This window comes from Primulina tabacum, chromosome 13 (assembly GCF_025594145.1).
Source record: "Primulina tabacum isolate GXHZ01 chromosome 13, ASM2559414v2, whole genome shotgun sequence".
Classification (NCBI taxonomy): Eukaryota; Viridiplantae; Streptophyta; class Magnoliopsida; order Lamiales; family Gesneriaceae; genus Primulina; species Primulina tabacum.
The window spans coordinates 15,222,424-15,241,766 of NC_134562.1; the positions used below are offsets into that span (position 1 = coordinate 15,222,424).

A 19,343-nucleotide genomic window follows, 5' to 3' on the forward strand; every position below is an offset into this window, starting at 1 on the left:
TTAGTAAAGTTAGGAAAATCAATGGAGAATTTCGAAGCTTGAGTTTAGTCGACCAAAAAAAGTGATCGACCAAAAAGATTGTGGTCGACCAAATTGTTGTCGACCAAACCAAAAAAGTTGGTCGACCAACTTTTGTGGTCGACCATAGCGACCATGCTTGTGTCCACTAGGTCGACAGAAGCTTCTTCAACACGACGCACACGCAGCAAACATAAATCGACAAAAACGCAGAAGAAACAAATCGAAATAAACGTGAAAATTATCACATTTTTGTTTGTCATTCCTTCGATTGAGTTTGCGTCGCCTCGAGGGAAAGATATTTCCGGAAACGGAGGGTTTAGGGTGAGGGGGTTCTCTGTTGACAATTTTGCAAAGATTTAACTTCTCTGTTGATTTAATCGTATATTTAAAGAATTTAAATTTAAAACATAGGGACGTAAACATAAATTTACTTATGGATTTTTTTAAAAAACAATTACATTAGAGTCCCTTCTCCTTAAATTTCCGCCGTTAAGGAAGCTGCAATTCCAGCGTTCTTTTCTTTTGGTTTAAAAATAAAAATAGAATTTCAACGTTCGACCGATTAATTAGGTTTTAGCCTAGTCTGGGGGCCAGCGGAAAGTTCCGAGATAGGAAGATTGATTGAAGACGAGCCTGAATAGAAATTTTGGGCCGATAGACCCGTTCTTTTGGTCTGTAGTCACCCTTTTTCAGTTTTGCTGGCACCACCGGCATCTTTCGCCGCCGCTGCGGTTGTCGACAACCCGTTTCACCATCTTCCAATTTTCCCTGATGCTATGGACGAACAGATGGCGGTTAGTATTTCTGCTGACCTGAAAACTACAAAGATCGAATTTCTATTTTATGGGTGCATGCTTGTTCTCTAGAAATACGTCATTCAGTTTAAGATCTGGAATATTTCATAAGTTGGGTTTGTGTAGTAGGTGGATAACTGCTAAAAACAACTGCTTTTGCTATACGTTCAGTAGTGTCTCTGGAGTTTCATTGTTGGAAGACACTGATTATTCCAGTTCAAATTGTGAAAGCAATTGGGAGAATGAAAGTGATGTTCCGAGACAAAGTATTGATCATGGTAAAAGAATTAAGTTGTTTTCTCGTGTTGCTAGAATAGCTAAGTCTCTAAACTGGTCCGTTGCAAGAAAAATACGGTTTACAGGAGCTGTGAAGAAGTATGGCTTTGACAATGCGATTATGGGTTTTAAGATTATTCTACACATATATTCTCGTGCGGAAATGGAGCTGGAAGTGTGTGCCTTGCTGAGGGATCTGATTTGTTATTATCGAGAAGCTGGGCTGGATTTGTTTGGTATGTTCTACACTGTATTTAATTGTCCTCATGAAGTAGAAGGATCAGTTGTTCTAGCAGATGCGCTTATCAAAGTTTTTGCTTCAAGTATCATGCTTGAAAATGCTGTTGATGCTTTCACCCAGGCGAAGAAAATTGGGGTTCAACCAGGCATTCGTGCAAGCAATTTTTTGCTTAAATGTTTGGTGGAATCCAATGAAAAGGAGTTCATTGTGACTTTATTCGAAGAAATGAAAAACCATGGACCAGTGCCTACTGTTTACACCTACACAATTATGATGAACTTTTACTGCAATAGGCATTGTGGCCAAGATGGAGTGCGTATGGAGCAAGCAACCGATATTCTGGAAGAAATGGAGGCTGCTGGTATTAACCCTTCTATTGTGACATATGGTACATACATTCTTGGACTTTGTAGAGTTGGACTTATTGAGGATGCTTTGAACTTTATTCACGAGTTACGAAGAAATGGCCAGCCGCTCAACTGTTATTGCTACAATAGCGTTATTAGTGCTTTTGTCAATAGAGGAGAACCATATAAAGCATTGCAAGTTTTTGACGAAATGAAGACCTGTTGGATTGCACCAGATGTATATAGTTATAGTATTTTGATCGATGGTTTTTGCCGATTTGGAGATGTTGATAAAGGTCTTAGCTTGTTTGAAGAGATGGAAAAGTGTAATACAAAACCATCCCTTGTTACATATAGCTCTCTTTTAAAAGGTCTCTGTAAGAGAGGATTAATGGATATATCATTTGGTTTATTTAGAAAGGTTGGGAATTCTGGATATAAATATGATCAGCATGCCTACAATATCTTAATTGCTGGATTTTGTACTCAGGGAGACATGGAATCTGCTCATGGGCTTTTAGAGGAGATGATAAAAAATAATCTCTCTCCTAACGTTGCTAGTTATGAGAGTTTAGTCCTTGGATTCTGTAAAATTGGTTCCTTTAGGAAAGCCTTCAAGTGTTTTGATTTTATGGCAAAAGCTGGTATTTTCCCCAATACTTTTATTTGCAACCATGTAATAGATGGATACTGCAGTGAAGGGCTGATGGAGGATGCCCTAAAACTTACTGATGAAATGAAGAAACATGGAACAATCCCGAACACGATTACATATAGCATGATCATCAACATGTTGTGCAAAGATCGTAAAATGGAGAAGGCTTTAGAGCTTATTCCTGTAATGCTTAAATGTAATATGTTCCCGAATGTTGTAACTTATAGCATGCTCATCGATGGTTTTGCCAGACAAGAAAATCTGAGGAAGGTTGTTATGGTGTATTCAAGTATGTTGAAGGGTGGGGTTACTCCTGATCCTGTCACATTCACAATTTTCATTAATGTCTTGTCCACCACAGGAAGGGTGAAAGAGGCGTACAATCTATTCAAGGAAATGATCTTAAAGGGTTTAAATCCTGATAAAATCTCTTACACCTCAATGATAGCTGGATTTTGCAGGAGCAAAGATATGAGAGCGGCGTGGGAGTTGTTCCAAGAGATGGTACAGAGAGACATTTTACCTTCTGTTGTTACGTATACATGCCTAATTGATGGATTTTTCAAGGTAAATCGCATGGACATGGCTATTATGTTGGTGGAAGAAATGAGTCATAAAAAATTGTGCCCTGATCCTGTTACATATTCTGTTTTGATTCGTGGATACGGAAAACTTGGATTTGTGGACAGAGCTCAGCAGTTATACGATGAAGTGCGAAGGGAGGGAGTAGTTCTTGATACGTTTACCTTCAAAACATGAGGAACAATCCCGCAGTAAGTTCTAAGAATGCCTTGAAAAACAGAATTTTTCTCCATTTACTTTCAAACAATTCCCTAGTTCCATGTTCCTGTTGAAAAAGGGGAGACAGGAAAAGCCAAAAGAATGCTACATGCTACATTTCCTCCATTAATATTTGTCAGTCGGACACTGTTCAATTAATCATACTGTTGTCAAATAGTTACAACTTCTTCCTATATTTTGCGAATGAGACAAAAAAAGTTGCTTTTGTCAAAATTACTGAATTCTTTGAAGCAACCTACACTTTTGATGTCTAGTTTGCCATTTCTCGACACATTTTATCTCAGAATCCGGCTAAATTAGCTCTGCCGACAACTCTTGGGCCCTGGCAAGAGTTGTCAGGAAGTAACAGCGGAGGAACATGCATCTCTTCTTGTTTTCGGGTCTCCTCGGCCCCATTTCTGGTTTAAAAATAGGCGAGCTCGAGGATCTAGGCACCAAAAACCCAGTCCTCTACTCGATTTTCCCCCAGGTATGTTCTAATTGTTGTTTCGATTGTCCTGTTTTCCTCCATTTTGTCCTTTTGTTTGCCTTTTTAGCTAACTGGAACCAGGATTATTCTGGAAGTTGTCTCTGTTGTTGTTCGGTGGTGCTTCAAGTTTTGTACCTTATATTCTGTATGGAAGACTAGTAAAGTAGCTCTTGCAAATGCAATCTAGACTCGTTTTTTCACCATGAATACACTTCGAGAGGCTGATAATGAATTAGTTAGATCAAATTTAACCTTATTTAGCACATGCTCATGCTGTTCAATTCACTGAAACCTGCAGGGTCAAATGAAGTTGTTCGGTACTAATGTTTATCCTAAGAATAGGTATTTGACGCTGCAGTTTTCCAAAGGTGGCTAGAATGTAACTTTTTATGACTATTTCGACAATATGGTTGGCATTTTTTTGTCCTTTTAGTTTTCTTTTCAATTGTTGCCCATGTAGCACGGATACTCCAAATATTTTTTTAAAATATGGGACACTTGTACAAATACGACATGCAAATACTTGTGTTGGATACAACAAAATCCGTGTCGTTGACTTTTTGGAGGTTTGACCAGTCGGATAAGTTTTGGATACGACCGTTTTTCTGGATAAGTTATGGCAAAATTGCAAATTTCAAAAGCTTTTGGTGTTAATTGAAAAAAGTTGAAATTTCTGAGGGCTAAATGGAAAATAATTAATTAAATGGAATTGGACTTTGGGCATTTTAAGCATGCTGCACATCTTTGTAATCGATCTTTCTACCAATCTTTGTCAGGCCGGTGCTGCTCGCCTCTGACGCATGTAAGCCCTATTGTTTCTGACTTTCTGCTCTACTCTATATAGTTTCTGACTTTCTTCTCCTCTAAAATATTGTATCTTCTATTTTTTAAATGTACCATATCCGTATCATATTCGATACGATACCCGTTTCCGTATCCGTGCAACATAGATTGTTGCTTAACCAAATTTGATTCAGGAACTTTATATTTGCTGCTATGAGATTATTGTTGAAACTCATCCTGTGTTGTGAAGTATAACACAGATTTTTTGTTGTATATGACACTTTTTGGAGCTTATTTGTTATCAATTGATATGTTTCCTAAGAGAAGTTTCCACTCTTGAATGGCTAAAAGAAACTAACAACATTATAACATTTTGAAAACACAAGTTAGAGAAAAAGTAATACAAATTAATCATTTCAATCTATCTTGAAAGTATGAGAAAAGAAAATTGAGAGGACCTTTTGCAAACTGTTTTTAAATGAACAGGGAAAGAAGTTTACAAAAGCTCAGTTCACACGTTATTTAAAACAGTAGGCAAGGATTTTCAAGCTGTGTTTTGACTTTTGGTCCTATCAATACATTGATTAGCCTTTTCTGTTAATAAAGAACCTTATGCTGCAGTTCATAATCTGAGTTGATAAAAACGTACTTTTTTATCTCTGCAAATGTTTTTATTCTTTGGATTCTGTTTTTTTTGTTTGATGTTTAATGTCGTGTATGTAACTTCCTGCATTTTAGATAGTATTTTCAGATACATGGTGGATTGGAAAAAAAGGTGAGAATCCTGAAGAATTACTTCAGTTTTCGAATGAGCTGAATTTGGTTAGCCTGGAATTTTTCACTTGCATTTATTAGGAGAAAAAGGATCAAACAATGCATTGATGATATTTTTCGGAAAATACAATTTTTGTATATCGAGCAATGAAGTGGTAGTATGTAGCTGATGTTATTTTATGAATTTATTAGGAAGGGTTTGATTTCTTTATTCTCTTGGTAAACCCAATGTACTTGTACTTTAACTCTCTTTTTACCATTCCTGTCTTAGGCCCAAGGAAAAACATGCCAGAGTATGATTTCAAGGGTGGCATTTGTGACATGTGATAGCAAAGCATTGTCTGGAACCATGAAATTGGATCCAGAGTCCCCAAAAGTTGATTCAATAGAAACTCCAACTAATGTATAAAAGTTGGTGGAAGTGACCCCAAGTCGACGTTCAGCTAGAACTGCTGGGAAACGTTCAACTATTCCCTTTTCTTTGATTTTCATGAAGTATTTCCCTTGATTTTAAAATTACATCCTTTTAGTTTGGGTCATGCATCAGACGCCTTATTTATAATTTACATGTTCTTTTTGGACTCAACATTACCCTTATTGACAACTTATGACTCTGCTTTGCCTCCATTCGGTTTTATTTTACAATCGGACCCTCTAAGTCTGAATCAAGCCTCTAGCTTTTTGTTATAACTAGCGACTAGGGCATATGTATTGTTAGAGTAGTTGTCATGTAAGGCTAAAGAAATTATTGATTCAGTTACAATGAATAGTTTATTTTAATATAAATTTTATTTCATGTTTTTTTTTACTTTATATGTATATTAATACTGATGATACCAAATTTTCCCTGAGTCCGATCTGGTGAGATTGAGCTTCAAATCAACAATGTTTGAACTGGAATGGATGGAATACTACCGACCCATACAGATTAATGGATATTGGAAGGTGTCGAAAATTTTTCCGACGCAACCACTTTGATCTTTTGATCGGATTTTAGAATAAAGAAATGGGAAGATGCGATAAGTGAAAGTTAATCTCCTCCTTTTTTCTCCCCCCTTTTATGAAATAGACATGGGTATTTATAGTGGTTGAGAAGACTTCTTCCCAAACCGTGTCAAAGTCTATTTAGGTTAATTTCCTTACAAAATTAAATTCTTCTCCAATCACTGCATGTTCGGGCCGGATTTCTTGTCACATCTAATCATACGGCGAGATTCTAGCATATTTAAAGATTATTCACGCTTTTGACATATGACAAAGTTCTTAGGATAGGTTGACAGAACCCTGCTCCGGACGCTGGTTGGGCTCGGCCGCTAGGGTTCGGCCGAAGTAGTTAGGCCGAGCACCCGGGCTTGACCGAGGTGGCTCGGCCGAGCACCAGGGCTCTGCCACTAGGGCTCGGCCGAGCACCCGGGCTCGGCCGAACTTCGGCCGAGCACCAGTGCTGGTGCTCGACCGATGTGTTCAAGAAGAACGGCTAAAGAATTCGGACGAGTTGTGCTCGACGGGTTACGTTTAAGGTCATCGGGATGAAATAGAACTCAAGCGCGGTTGAATATTTGGGACATCAAATACAATCAACATAGATAAAGACGTTGATTATACTTTAATATAAACGAATCGTATTTCGATTTGTAAATACTATATATTTTAAATTTGTTTCTTGAAATGTCTGCTATTCGTTTTCTTAAAACGTGCTAGATTTTTTTTTTTAAAACCTCACTTAGCATCGGTCGAACCAAAAAATATTTTTGACATCATTTTAAAAATAAACATCCAACTATCATTTAAAAATCCAAAGTAAAATATTTTAAAGCATAAAATCGTCAAAGATTTTACCAACCTAAAAACATTATTTGAAAAGTATAGCCCATACTATAACATCTCAAAAATGTCTCATAACATAAATAAAAGACGTAAAAATATCTTTAACATTACTTAAAATCATAAATAATAACTAGTGCGGAAAACTAGCGTCGGTACTCGGGTTATGTGCACCTCCAGTCCAGTCAGATCAACCATCAAGACCTACATTAACATTATCATAATCACCTGCATCAATCATACCTAGTGAGTCTAAACACTCAACACGTCATATCCTTGATAACAAGTAATACGTAATACAGTTAACATATAACAGTGAAAAATACTTGTACTTAAAATATCATTTTCATGAAGATGCATAAACTTAAACTTAAACATTTTCGTAAACATTTTCATGATGCATAAAACTTTTAAATAAAAACATTTCATAATCTTATGCATAAACATTTTCATATAAACATAAACATATTCATATTCATATTCATATCAACATATTAATATTCATGTCATGTTCATATCAACATAATCATATTCATATTCGCATTCATGTTCGTGTATGTTGAATTCAGATCGTTGATTGTGACTCGTATTCTTAAACGTATTGGGCGATGGATCCATCTAAAGAAAACCACAGTACTGGGCGGCGGGGACACCAGCGACACTCTCACCCGTCAACCGGGCCTTGGCCAACGTATTAACATATTCATATTCATATTCGTATCCGTATCCAAGGAAACACGATCGTCGGGCTCCCACTGGGACCATAACCCTCACGATATTTCCAACATGTAGTAGTCACAATCCTTTCACGTCCTTCAACACGTTATCATCACTTAATAAAAACATGCATATAATATCATTTTTATTTTGAAACAAAGCATGCAACATGTCTTTTAAATGCTCATATTTAAATCATAAAATTCATAAACATTTAAAAATCATAATTTAACATATTAAAATCATAAAAAAACATAAACGTTTTAAAATAAACATTTTAACATCATAAACGTTTAAAATAAATATTTAAATCATAAACATTTAAAATAAACGTTTTAACATACTACATCATAAAACATTTAAACATATTAACATCTTAAAAATTCATAAACATTTAAAATTGACATATTAACATATAAAAATTCCATAAACATCCATAACCATTGAAAATAATCATATTATCACATAAAACAGCATTCAGGAGACTGCCATGACGTTTACTAATTTCTAGGTGTAAAAAGACCGTTTTACCCCTGGACGTATAATTTCTCGACTTTGACTTTTTCTTAAATCCATTGACTCTAAAATGTCCCAAATAATTATTTAAGCTTAGATGAATTTTCTCATATTTTTTATTTAGCTTAAATCGAGGACTTTTAAATTAATCTTTAAATGTGACGTATTAATGCATTTTAATCCCGAATTAAACCATACCTTAATATAAAATTCCCAAATTAAAAACTTAGACTTATAATAATTATTTAAGCTTAAACTTAATTTTTCATAATTTTATAAAGCTTAAAACTAGGCGTCTCAATTAACTTGTTAATTAGCGTTTCGTGCAGCGATTAAATCTCGGATAAATCCAAAACTCGTTATTTTGACCCCTAACTTTAAAAATAACCTTTTTATGATTTATTATACCCTTCCAAATCATGAGCCACACCCGTGGACCCATGGATTCAAATTTTGTTTCTTAATTTTCGTTTTTGACACACTAACAAACACATCGAGCCAACTCCCAATTTACTCGAGCCACGCCCGAGCCACCTTGAGCCAAAACCAAGCCAACCCACCTAGGGATCCTACTGACCAAGCCCAGCCCGAAAAACCAGCCCTGGCCCGCAGAAAAACCTTCTGCCCCTCAACCCAATTGCATGCATGTGTACGTGTGTTAGTGCCCTTGAACAAAGGAACTCCTATCTAGTCTAGGACTCCTCCCAACCCTTAACCATCGAGCCAACCTGACCCTAACTGACCCTAGACCACGTCCAGACCATACCCAGACCAACCGAAGCCCCTGGACGTGAGCAGCAAACCACTGAACCAGTGGCAGCATCCTCGCATATATCATGCTGTCAATGCTTCATCATGTTCCTTCGAGCCACAGCACACCCAAGCCGCACCAGCCCCTGCCCAGACCCTAGTGCACCCTCTTAAGACCCTAATGACTCGACCTAGCCCAGCCCAAAGCCCCCAGGCCGAGCCATCTCTCCCCTGCACCAGCTTCTGTACCTGCGCTATTCCCCTTTCAAATTCTCGGGTGGAGTCCTTCTCAACAAGGACTCCTCCCAACCCACTTAGCTCGAGTCCTAGCATGGCTAGGACTCTTCCCTAGGCCCCTCACGGACCATAGCCAAGCCCTGGTCCCAACCCATAAAAAAAACGAACCCCCTCAATTCCATGACAGCAAGTTGGTTGATGCTAACGTTTCTGTTTTTTTTTTGCTTTCTTGCACAGCGTTTTGGTTGCTTTTGTGTGCGATTCTAGACCTTTAAACTTGTGGAAATACATACTAATTCATGTCCTAATTCATGGCAGCCCCTAAACCACATAATAAACAAGTTTTTGGATGACAACACAAGCCTTAAAAATCACCTAAGATGCAAATCCGAAAATATAATATGATGCAACTTGTTTTCATGCAAAACACAATTAAATAAATACTATGGTGTGATGGATGAGTAAAAGGAGAATATGACGTACCTTTGCGTATTTAACGCACGAATAATCGTTGACGAATCGAAGAACGGCGACGAGAAACTTTGGGTGAATTTTCCCTTGAACCTTCAAAGCTTTTCTCTTGATTTTTTTATTGTGTGTGTCGTGTAAATTTGGGGTGTTTTGGGGGAGACAAATTCTGAAAAATTTGGGCGTGAGTTTAATAGTTTGGGGTATTTTTACATAATTTATACTAATTAAACCTTTAATTAAACTTAAGCCCATTAAGCCCTCAAATTAGGCCCACTAGTACTTGATTAGGATTTAATTAATATAAAAAAAGTTTTGTTAAAATAAGATTGTGAATTTAATAGCCGGGTTGCCAAAAAGTTTGCATTTTTGTTGAAAAACCAAAACCGATAAAAATTATGTCACGGCGTATAAAATCACCTCAAAAACCTCATATTTTCAAAAATAAGAAAAAGTATCACTCATAATTAAAATAATTAAAAATAATTATTTAATAAAAACATTTTCTATTTTTTTAGCCATCGGTCTCCGTTCCTCGATCGCAACTCGAATATTCTTTAAAAATACATTTTAATGCAATCATGTAGAAAAATATATTTTAAAATGCAAATATGCACTACATAATTAATTTATGCAATTAAAACATTTAATTAAAATATACACATAATTTAATAACTCGTAGGCATGTGATTCGTGTGGACCTTCAAATTTTTGGGGCATTACATTTCTAATCGATAAAGCCGCCTAAAAACATGGATAAAGACCGCTTGAGTTTGAGATTAGTTTATGTGATCTTGTGTATAATGTCTCTTGGTAGGGGCATAGAGATGTCCAATCATGTAAATAAGTAATCATATTATGATTATATCGAACAACCTTCCCTTAGACTTTCCAAGTGATTATCGTTCATCGAGAAAAAAGTTCATGGTTATGATTGCTCATCATTAGTCTTTACGACCCGGGACAAAAATAAAGGTCTACATACTAGGATTGTGCTCTGACTTTTTTACCGACTTCGCGAGAGTAACATGGTGGCGAGATTGAGTGTGATTGGGACATGTGTAGGAGTCGGAGCATTGTAGTCGGGAATTCACCGCTCACGTGGATATCCTATGTGATCTAACGAAGTAATAGTACATGAAATCTCTTGCCAGAGTGTAAGATGTATATTAAGGACAAGAGTTCTCCAGTTGTGCATGCGATGACACTATGCATATTTTATGAATGTATCACATAGTTATTGAATCTAATATGCAACCCTCGATGAACCAATGTGTAAGGTCCATGAATTTAATTCACATAACCTGACTGCATGCAATCTAGGATTTTATTAAATTATGTGTTTATTTATTTTTATGCATTTTATGCAAAACTATTGCATGATATGATTTATTCCTTGATATTTTAAAGGTCTATGCATTAGGATTTTTAAGTTGCATTTCGCGCTCAAACGAGGAACGGAGACCGGGGAATTATCAGGAAAATTATTTTTTATTACATGATTAATATTAATTAATTTGAGGTGCTTTAAATGTATTTTTCAATAATGATCTTTGTTGAGTATTTTTACCTACCAGAGCATATTTTTATTCGGTACGAAAATTTTATCGAAAAAGAGGACTTTTTGAGGGCTCGGGCAATATTTTCAAAAACTTACCTAAACGAAATATTTTTCGAGATTGTGTTTGGGCTTGATGTGCCTATTTTTATTTCTTTTGGGCTCATAACCTTTTTATTTTTCATGGAGCCCCATTAGTGCACTTTTAATCTACCTAAACTATAATTAAAATAAACCTAAGCATCCCCTAACCCTAACTCTAACCCTCACTCTTCAACCGACATCTCTCATTCAACAACACCTCCCCTCGTGATTTGCAACTGAAAGTCTCGTCCAAGCATTGTTCTTTCAAGAAAAATTCATCAAGTGCCTTTCTTTCGCGCGGTTCTTCTAGTTTTCGAGTACATTATCATCAAGGCACGCCATGTACTTTCAGTTCTGCATCATATACGCTGTATACATGCTGTTATGTTTTTATTTGTGTGTGAAATTCTCGATCCAGCATAATACATGGAGATCGCTCGGTTTTGTTACATGTTCTTTCAATTTTTTTGTATCAACCACTCACGCTTTCACGATTTGTGCAAGGAGACGGCTGTGCTGTGTTGTTATTGGTGTGTTAGTGTCGATAAGCATGCTATCCAGAGGCTAGAAACGAGGGGAGCTCGGGTCGTTAGTGATAAGTGCATTTTATGCACTTATATTATTCTTATACTTCATATAGATTGTTAGTCTTTTGGGCGGAATTACGCGCTTTTTGTTGTTTTCGGTGTGATTGCAGGTAGCTAGGTGCGGCCACGACATGGGCGTGAAAATGAACCAAAATGGCGCTTAGTAGAAGAGATGTGAGCCAAGCATGCGCAACTAGGACAGAAAGATTGGCGCATATGCGCCCTCAAAGCCGCGCACATGCGCGGCCCATACAGTGAGACTCGCGCATATGCGCGAGCAATGCCCCAAGAAGTGAAATACCGAGAGCAGCGCGCATATGCGCCGCTCATGGCGCGCATATGCGCGCGGCGCGTACATTCAGAAATAAATAGGCTTCGGCGTGTTCTTTTTAGGGGTTCTGAAATATTTTTAGCACAGCCGTCACACCACTCGAGAGAAAGGAGAAAAAGTGAGAGCGCACGGATCACGGGACGCGAAGAACGGAGATAGAAGATGGTGAATTCGGACACGGAGAAGCACTTTCATCTCTCGCCAACACGTTCTTAATTCGGTTTCTTACTTTTACGTTTTTAATGACCACAAACAGGTTTTGTGGTGATTTAAATTCGAGCATGAACTAATTTTATTTTCTAGAGATTGATGTAGTCGTTGTTGAACCTATGTGAACGACGATTTGAATTTTCATTGAATTATTTCATCGTGTTTATTTGTGATTTCTTGTTTTTAATGCTTTTGAATTACTGGCCAAAATTCGATTGATTACATAATTGAAATCTAACACTCGACAGAGGGGATTGAAATTAGGACAGAAGAAATCACATCGTTAGATATTTATAACGTGCAAAAGACGTATAACTCTGACGAATCCATAAAAGAACCTTGTTTACTTTATTACGTGTTACGTGATTTTGAATAGACATATTAAAATCAGTAATAGGTAGTGCATTTCTATTTAACACTCGACAGAGGGAATAGAAAATATTGTGAGTTCTTGGTCAATAAACATGGTGCAATTTAATTAAATGTTAGTCAATGTTAATTTAGCATATGGGAGACTCGACAAAATCATATCTCTAGATTTATTTTCCTCAGTCAATTTTCTGCTGCGTGCTAGAATTACATGAATTGTTATTTTATTTGAATTGATTTTAAACCAACTATTTGATTCGTTTAAATAAAGTTGAGCTATGTCAATGGTGGTAATTAATATACAGTTTTAAATATTTACTCTTCGTGGGATCGATATCTGTACTCTAACCAGTACTAAAACTTGACACCGTATACTTGCGGTAGTGAAAATACCATCAACAAGTTTTTGGCGCCGTTGCCGGGGAGTAAACTATTTAATTGCATATTGATATCATTACTAATTAGTCTTTACTTTAATTTAGACTTTATTTTATTTTATTTTAGTTACTTTGTTAATCTATAATCTTTTTGTTTTGCAGTGCATGCGAAGATTTCAAAATCCCGACTTGCTAATTTTTGATCCGGAAATCGAAAGAACTGCCAACAGATTAAGGAAAGCAAGGAGAGACGAAATTAAAGCGATGGCTGAAAACAGAGATAATCAGAATGAGCTCCCAAGAGAGGTGCCAATCCGGGAACATTTCCGCCCAGTCATAAACGCTCACTACTCTGGAATAGCTCGTGGAACTATTGCTGCTAATAATTTCGAGCTAAAGCCCGCACTCATCAACATGGTTCAACAGAACCAATTTGGAGGAGCAGCCACCGCAGATCCCCATCTTCACCTCAGAACTTTTCTGGAGATCACGGATACGGTAAAAATTAACGGTGTTTCTGATGAAATTATTCGATTGCGCCTGTTTCCGTTTCTCTCAGGGATAATGCTAGGAGCTGGCTCCAATCTCTACCGCTGGGAAGTGTTACTACTTGGGCAGATTTGGTTACGAAGTTTCTGTCAAAGTACTTCCCTCCTGCTAAATCTGCTCAGCTGAAAATAGATATCACCAACTTCAGGCAGAGAGAATTTAAAGTATTGTATGAGGCATGGGAGCGATACAAGGAATTACTCAGGAAGTGCCTGAATCATGGCTATGCAGATTGGGTGCAGATTGAGTTATTTTACAATGGTTTAGATGGGCCAACTAGAGGGAATGTGGATGCAGCCGCCGGAGGTACTATTTTTTCTAAAACACCTGATGAGGCCTATGATTTGCTTGAACAGATGACCATCAACAGTTATCAGTGGCCGAGTGAAAGATCTGGATCAAGGAAACCTGCTGGAGTGTATGCTGTAGACCCGATCACATCACTTACTGCACAGGTTTCGGCATTGACCGCACAGATTGCAGCGATGAACAAGCCAGGCCAATCTACGTCTGATGTAGCATTGGTGACTGCTGAGGAAGAGCCAGTTGTGGAGGAAGCTCAGTACATCAACAATCGTGGCTTTGGAGGTTATCGAGGTAATCCTCCCCCTAATACTTATCATCCAGGTTTGAGGAATCACGAGAATTTCTCCTATGCAAACAACAAGAACGTGTTGAATCCCCCACCGGGGTTCAATACACAAAAAGGGGAAGGAAAGCCATCTTTTGAAGATCTAGTTGGCACATTTGTGACTGAGTCTGGGAAGAGAATGGCGAGAACTGAGTCTCGTCTTGATAACATGGAGACACACATGGGCAATATGGGTGCCACGATGAAGTCCTTGGAAACACAGATTGGGCAACTAGCCAATGCTTTAAAAGATCAGAACCGAGGACAGTTTCCCAGCAATACCGAGGTGAATCCTAGGGAACAGTGCAAAGCTGTCACACTGAGGAGTGGCAAGGAAATTGGGATCACAGAGCCTACTGAAGAAAGTGAAGAGATTACAGTTGAGGAAGATGAGGAAAAGAGTGCAAGTGTTGGGGAATAGAAAGTGGAGGAACCTAAGAAAGTGATTGAGCAGCGACCCTTACCAAAGGTGAATCTTCCATACCCACAGAGGTTCAAGAAGAAAGGACTAGATGATCAGTTTGCGAAGTTCCTGGAAATTTTCAAGAAAATACACATCAACATCCCATTTGCCGATGCATTGGAGCAAATGCCCAATTATGCTAAGTTCATCAAGGATGTGATGGCCAAAAAAGGAAACTTTAAGAGTTTGAGACCGTAAAGCTGACCGAAGAGTGCAGTGCAATACTTCAAAGGAAATTACCACAGAAACTCAAAGATCCGGGGAGTTTTACTATTCCTTGTGTTATTGGTGGTTCTAGAGTAAATAGAGCTTTATGTGATTTGGGTGCTAGTATAAATTTAATGCCTTTTTCTATTTACAGGACATTGGAACTTGGCGAGGTGAAACCTAGCACTATTACTTTGCAGCTGGCGGACAGATCATTTACCTATCCACGAGGGATAGTAGAGGATGTGCTGGTAAAGGTAGATAAATTCATATTTCCTGCTGATTTTGTCATCTTAGATATGGAAGAAGACCAGGAGACGCCACTTATCTTTGGACGGCCATTCCTAGCTACTGGAAAAGCCTTGATTGATGTGCACAAGGGCGAGCTCACATTGAGAGTAGGTGGAGATGAAGTCGTGTTCAACATCTACAACACCATCAAGGGACCAAATGAGGTAAGTACTTGTAATAGCATTGATATAATTGATTCATGTGTATCTCATGTTGGTGCAGGTAGGATGACAAAGGACTCTTTGGAGAGATGCTTGTTGGAATCAGCTTCTACACTGGATGAAGATGACTGGGATGTGCGAGAGGAGTTACTTGCTCTCAATACGCTACCTAAAGAAAAGAATAATGCCCAACTTGAAGAGTTACTTGAGGATGCAAGTAAAGAGGTACCAAAAGCATCCCCTGTATTGAAGGATTTACCGAGTCACTTGTGCTATGCATTCCTACATGAGGGTTCGTCACATCCGGTAATTATATCTTCTGCTCTTACTAGTGATGAGAAAGATATGTTGTTGAGGGTGTTGAGAGAATTTAAATCTGCGTTGGGATGGACAATTGCTGACATAAAGGGGATTAGCCCTACTGTTTGTATGCATAAAATATTGATGCAGGAGTCCTATACCCCTTATGTTGATCATCAGAGGAGGCTTAATCCAGCCATGAAAGAAGTTGTGAGGGCTGAGGTATTAAAATTGTTAAATGCTGGTGTTATTTATGCTATATCTGGCAGTTCTTGGGTTTCACCAGTACAAGTAGTGCCTAAAAAGGGAGGTATAACTGTAGTTAGAAATGAGAATAACGAATTGATTTCAACTCGTCCAGTGACTGGTTGGCGAGTGTGTATAGACTACAAGAAATTGAATGATGCGACTAGGAAAGATCACTTCCCTCTTCCCTTTATTGACCAGATGCTTGATAGAGTAGGTGGTTATCATTATTATTGCTTTCTAGATGGTTATTCAGGTTACAATCAGATTGTCATTGCACCGGAGGATCAAGAGAAGACTACCTTCACTTGCCCCTACGGTACATTTGCTTTCAGGAGAATGCCATTTGGTCTCTGCAATGCACCTGCTACTTTTCAGCGGTGTATGATGGCCATATTTTCTGACATGGTCGAGGAAATAATGGAAGTTTTTATGGATGATATCTTTGTGTTTGGTTCATCTTTTGATCATTGTTTGCAGAACCTAACGCTTGTTTTGCAGAGATGCCAAGCAAAGATTCTAGTGCTGAATTGGGAAAAATGTCACTTCATGGTCTCAGAAGGTATTGTGCTTGGGCATAAAATTTCAGCTAGAGGGATAGAAGTGGACAGAGCCAAAGTTGTGGCAATTGAAAAACTCCCACCGCCGAAAAATGTGAAAGGAATCAGAAGCTTCTTGGGACATGCCGGGTTCTATCGTCGTTATATTAAAGATTTCTCTAAAATTACTAGACCTTTATGTAATTTATTAGAGAAAGATTCTACATTTATTTTTGACGATGATTGTTTACAGGCGTTTAACAGGATCAAGGCAGCACTGATCTCTGCACCCATCATGATAGTGCCTAATTGGAAGGAGCCCTTTGAGCTCATGTGCGATGCTAGCGACTATGCTGTGGGAGCAGCATTGGACAAAGGCGAGACAAGATGTTTAAAGCCATCTACTATGCAAGTCGTACACTCGATGCAGCCCAACAGAATTACACCACTACTGAGAAAGAGATGCTAGCAGTGGTGTTTGCATTCGACAAATTCAGAACATATCTCATTGGCACCAAGGTAACTGTTTTCACTGACCATGCAGCTTTTCGCTACTTGTTTGCCAAAAAGGATGCCAAGCCCAGGTTGATACGATGGATACTCCTACTTCAAGAATTTGACTTTGAATTCAAAGACAAGAAAGGTTGTGAGAACCAGGTGGCTGATCACCTGTCACGACTAGAGCTGGAAGAAAGAACTGAAGGTGGAGCTATCAACGAGTCGTTCCCAGATGAACAACTTTTCAAGGTAAGTGTTACACATCCGTGGTTTGCAGATATAGCTAATTTCCTTGCTGCAGGAGAATTACCTTCAGATTTAACGTATCATCAGAAGAAGAAATTTCTTCATGATGCCAAGTTTTATCTGTGGGACGATCCTTTCTTGTTCAAGAGATGCGCTGATCAGATAATCAGACGATGTGTAGTAGAGGAAGAAGCGGGTACGATTCTAGAGCAGTGTCATTCCTCACCCTACGGTGGACACTTTGGAGCATCTAGAACAGCAGCTAAGGTATTACAGTCAGGTTTCTATTGGCCTAATTTATTTAAAGACAGTTATACTTTGGTCAAGTCATGTGATAAATGCCAAAGAGTTTGCAATATTTCTAGGCGACATGAATTACCATTAACAAATATTTTGGAGGTGGAACTTTTTGATGTCTGGGGTATTGATTTTATGGGCCCATTCCCATCCTCTTTTGGTCAATCTTATATTTTACTTGCTGTTGATTATGTGTCAAAATGGGTGGAAGCAATCACCACCAGTACTAATGATGCTCGAGTTGTTGTTAAGTTTGTCCACAGAAACATCTTCACAAGATTCGGAACGCCTAGAGCCATTATCAGTGATGAAGGTACGCATTTCTGCAACAAAATTTTTAACTCACTATTGGCCAAATATGACGCGAAGCACAGGGTGACACTGGCATACCACCCGCAAGCTAATGGGCAAGCAGAGGTATCCAATCGGGAGATCAAGCAAATATTAGAAAAGACAGTGAAGACAAACCGGAAGGATTGGGCGATCAAGCTAGATGACTCGTTATGGGCGTACAGGACTGCATACAAGACACCTATCGGGATGTCTCCTTATAGGTTGGTCTTTGGAAAAGCTTGTCATCTCCCTGTGGAACTGGAGCACAAAGCATATTGGGCTGTGAAAAAGCTCAATTTTGATATGGGAGCATCGGGAGAGCAACGACTGTTGCAGTTGAACGAGATGGAGGAGTTTAGGAATGATGCATACGAAAATGCCAAGATATACAAGGAAAGGACCAAGAAATGGCACGACAAGCAGATTCTTCGACGAGATTTCGAACCAGGACAACAGGTGTTATTATTTAATTCTCGACTGAGATTGTTCCCTGGTAAGTTAAAATCACGATGGTCTGGACCATTCACAGTGGAAACAGTGTACCCACACGGTGCAATTGAGTTAAAATGCAACAATGGTCAGACATTTAAAGTCAATGGTCAGAGGGTCAAGCATTACTTTGGAAATGAAGTGCGACACATGGACAACATCCCACTGCGAGAACCAAAGTAGACTGAAGAAAGTAAGGCTGATGACGTTAAACCAAGCGCTGTGTGGGAGGCAACCCACATTTATTTAGTTTTGCATTCATTTTATTTATTTTATTTCGATTCTTTACTTTATTAATTTTAATTTTCTCAAGTATTAATTTGCAATTTGCTATATTTTGCAGGTATTTAAAAAAAAAAAAATCTAGAAGGTTATGGACAGTGTGCCCCGCGCACATGCGCGACGAATTTCCGCGCACATGCGCGAAAATTACAGAGAGGTCGGCGCATATGCACCAATACTTGCGCGCATATGGTCCACATTCCAGCATGCCGGCCAGTAGCAGACGCACATATGCGCCATTTCATGGCACGCATATGCGCGTGACTCAGTTTAAGAAAAAAAAAAGGGGATCGCGACTTCAGAATTCAGAAACCCACTCTCCCTCGCACATCACAGCACCTCCCTCCTTCAACACTCCACGCCGCCGCCGCTCTTCCTCAGAAACCCACGCCGCCGCCTCCCACTACCGAAAGCCGACTACCGCCTTCACAACAGCAAATTTTCCACCAACACTCCGATTTCTGGTAACTCTCTCGTGAAGTTAAAGGCTTTATTTCGAAATTTTCTCAAATCTTCAGAATAGTTGAGAATTGATGTTCGATTTTTAGAGGAACTTCTGTTATTGTGACGTGGGTACTTCGTTTTGTTCTAAATTAGTTTGTGATTGGGGCATATATCGTAT

At 38.5% G+C, this 19,343-nt stretch overlaps 3 protein-coding genes and 1 non-coding gene across 18 annotated transcripts; 3 read left to right on the forward strand and 1 right to left on the reverse strand.

Annotated features, from left to right (window-relative positions):
- The first annotated feature begins 493 nt into the window (after positions 1–493).
- LOC142521682 (uncharacterized) lies at positions 494–5,483 on the forward strand. Of its 15 annotated transcripts, none has more exons than XR_012814355.1 (4): positions 494–3,604; positions 3,903–3,972; positions 4,381–4,406; positions 5,433–5,483. XR_012814355.1 is itself a non-coding variant. In XM_075624811.1 (3 exons), the coding sequence occupies exon 1, from the start codon at positions 865–867 to the stop codon at positions 3,091–3,093; it is 2,229 nt and encodes a 742-aa protein (XP_075480926.1). In that variant the 5' UTR covers positions 494–864; the 3' UTR covers positions 3,094–3,107; positions 4,381–4,406; positions 5,433–5,483. The 15 variants fall into 15 exon arrangements, 2 of the variants coding, with proteins under 2 accessions (XP_075480926.1, XP_075480925.1); XR_012814356.1 differs by having other exon boundaries at positions 3,903–3,946; XR_012814349.1 differs by having other exon boundaries at positions 494–4,013; positions 4,381–5,162.
- A 7,613-nt stretch (positions 5,484–13,096) lies between these two features.
- LOC142521873 (uncharacterized) lies at positions 13,097–14,790 on the forward strand. The gene is made up of 3 exons (XM_075625047.1): positions 13,097–13,102; positions 13,352–13,700; positions 13,808–14,790. The coding sequence occupies exons 1-3, from the start codon at positions 13,097–13,099 to the stop codon at positions 14,788–14,790; spliced, it is 1,338 nt and encodes a 445-aa protein (XP_075481162.1).
- Positions 13,858–13,964, reverse strand: LOC142523546 (small nucleolar RNA R71). The gene has a single exon (XR_012814738.1). It is a non-coding gene; the product is annotated as a small nucleolar RNA R71 (small nucleolar RNA).
- A 168-nt stretch (positions 14,791–14,958) lies between the features above and the next one.
- LOC142521874 (uncharacterized) lies at positions 14,959–18,622 on the forward strand. Its single transcript, XM_075625048.1, has 5 exons — positions 14,959–15,026; positions 15,194–16,250; positions 16,518–16,953; positions 17,007–17,587; positions 17,987–18,622. The coding sequence occupies exons 1-5, from the start codon at positions 14,959–14,961 to the stop codon at positions 18,620–18,622; spliced, it is 2,778 nt and encodes a 925-aa protein (XP_075481163.1).
- Positions 18,623–19,343: the final 721 nt, after the last annotated feature.

What these genes read in the sequence shown, in the direction of transcription:
- LOC142521682 (XM_075624810.1), top strand. Translation starts at nt 865, where the DNA reads ATGGGTGCATGCTTGTTCTCTAGAAATACGTCATTCAGTTTAAGATCT.
- LOC142521873 (XM_075625047.1), top strand. An exon ending in GGATACGGTAAAAATTAACG is followed by an intron (nt 13,701 to 13,807) that starts GTGTTTCTGATG and finishes CTACTTGGGCAG; the next exon opens with ATTTGGTTACGAAGTTTCTG.
- LOC142521874 (XM_075625048.1), top strand. Translation starts at nt 14,959, where the DNA reads ATGCCCAATTATGCTAAGTTCATCAAGGATGTGATGGCCAAAAAAGGA. An exon ending in TTGACCAGATGCTTGATAGA is followed by an intron (nt 16,251 to 16,517) that starts GTAGGTGGTTAT and finishes CATTGTTTGCAG; the next exon opens with AACCTAACGCTTGTTTTGCA. An exon ending in GGGAGCAGCATTGGACAAAG is followed by an intron (nt 16,954 to 17,006) that starts GCGAGACAAGAT and finishes CACTCGATGCAG; the next exon opens with CCCAACAGAATTACACCACT.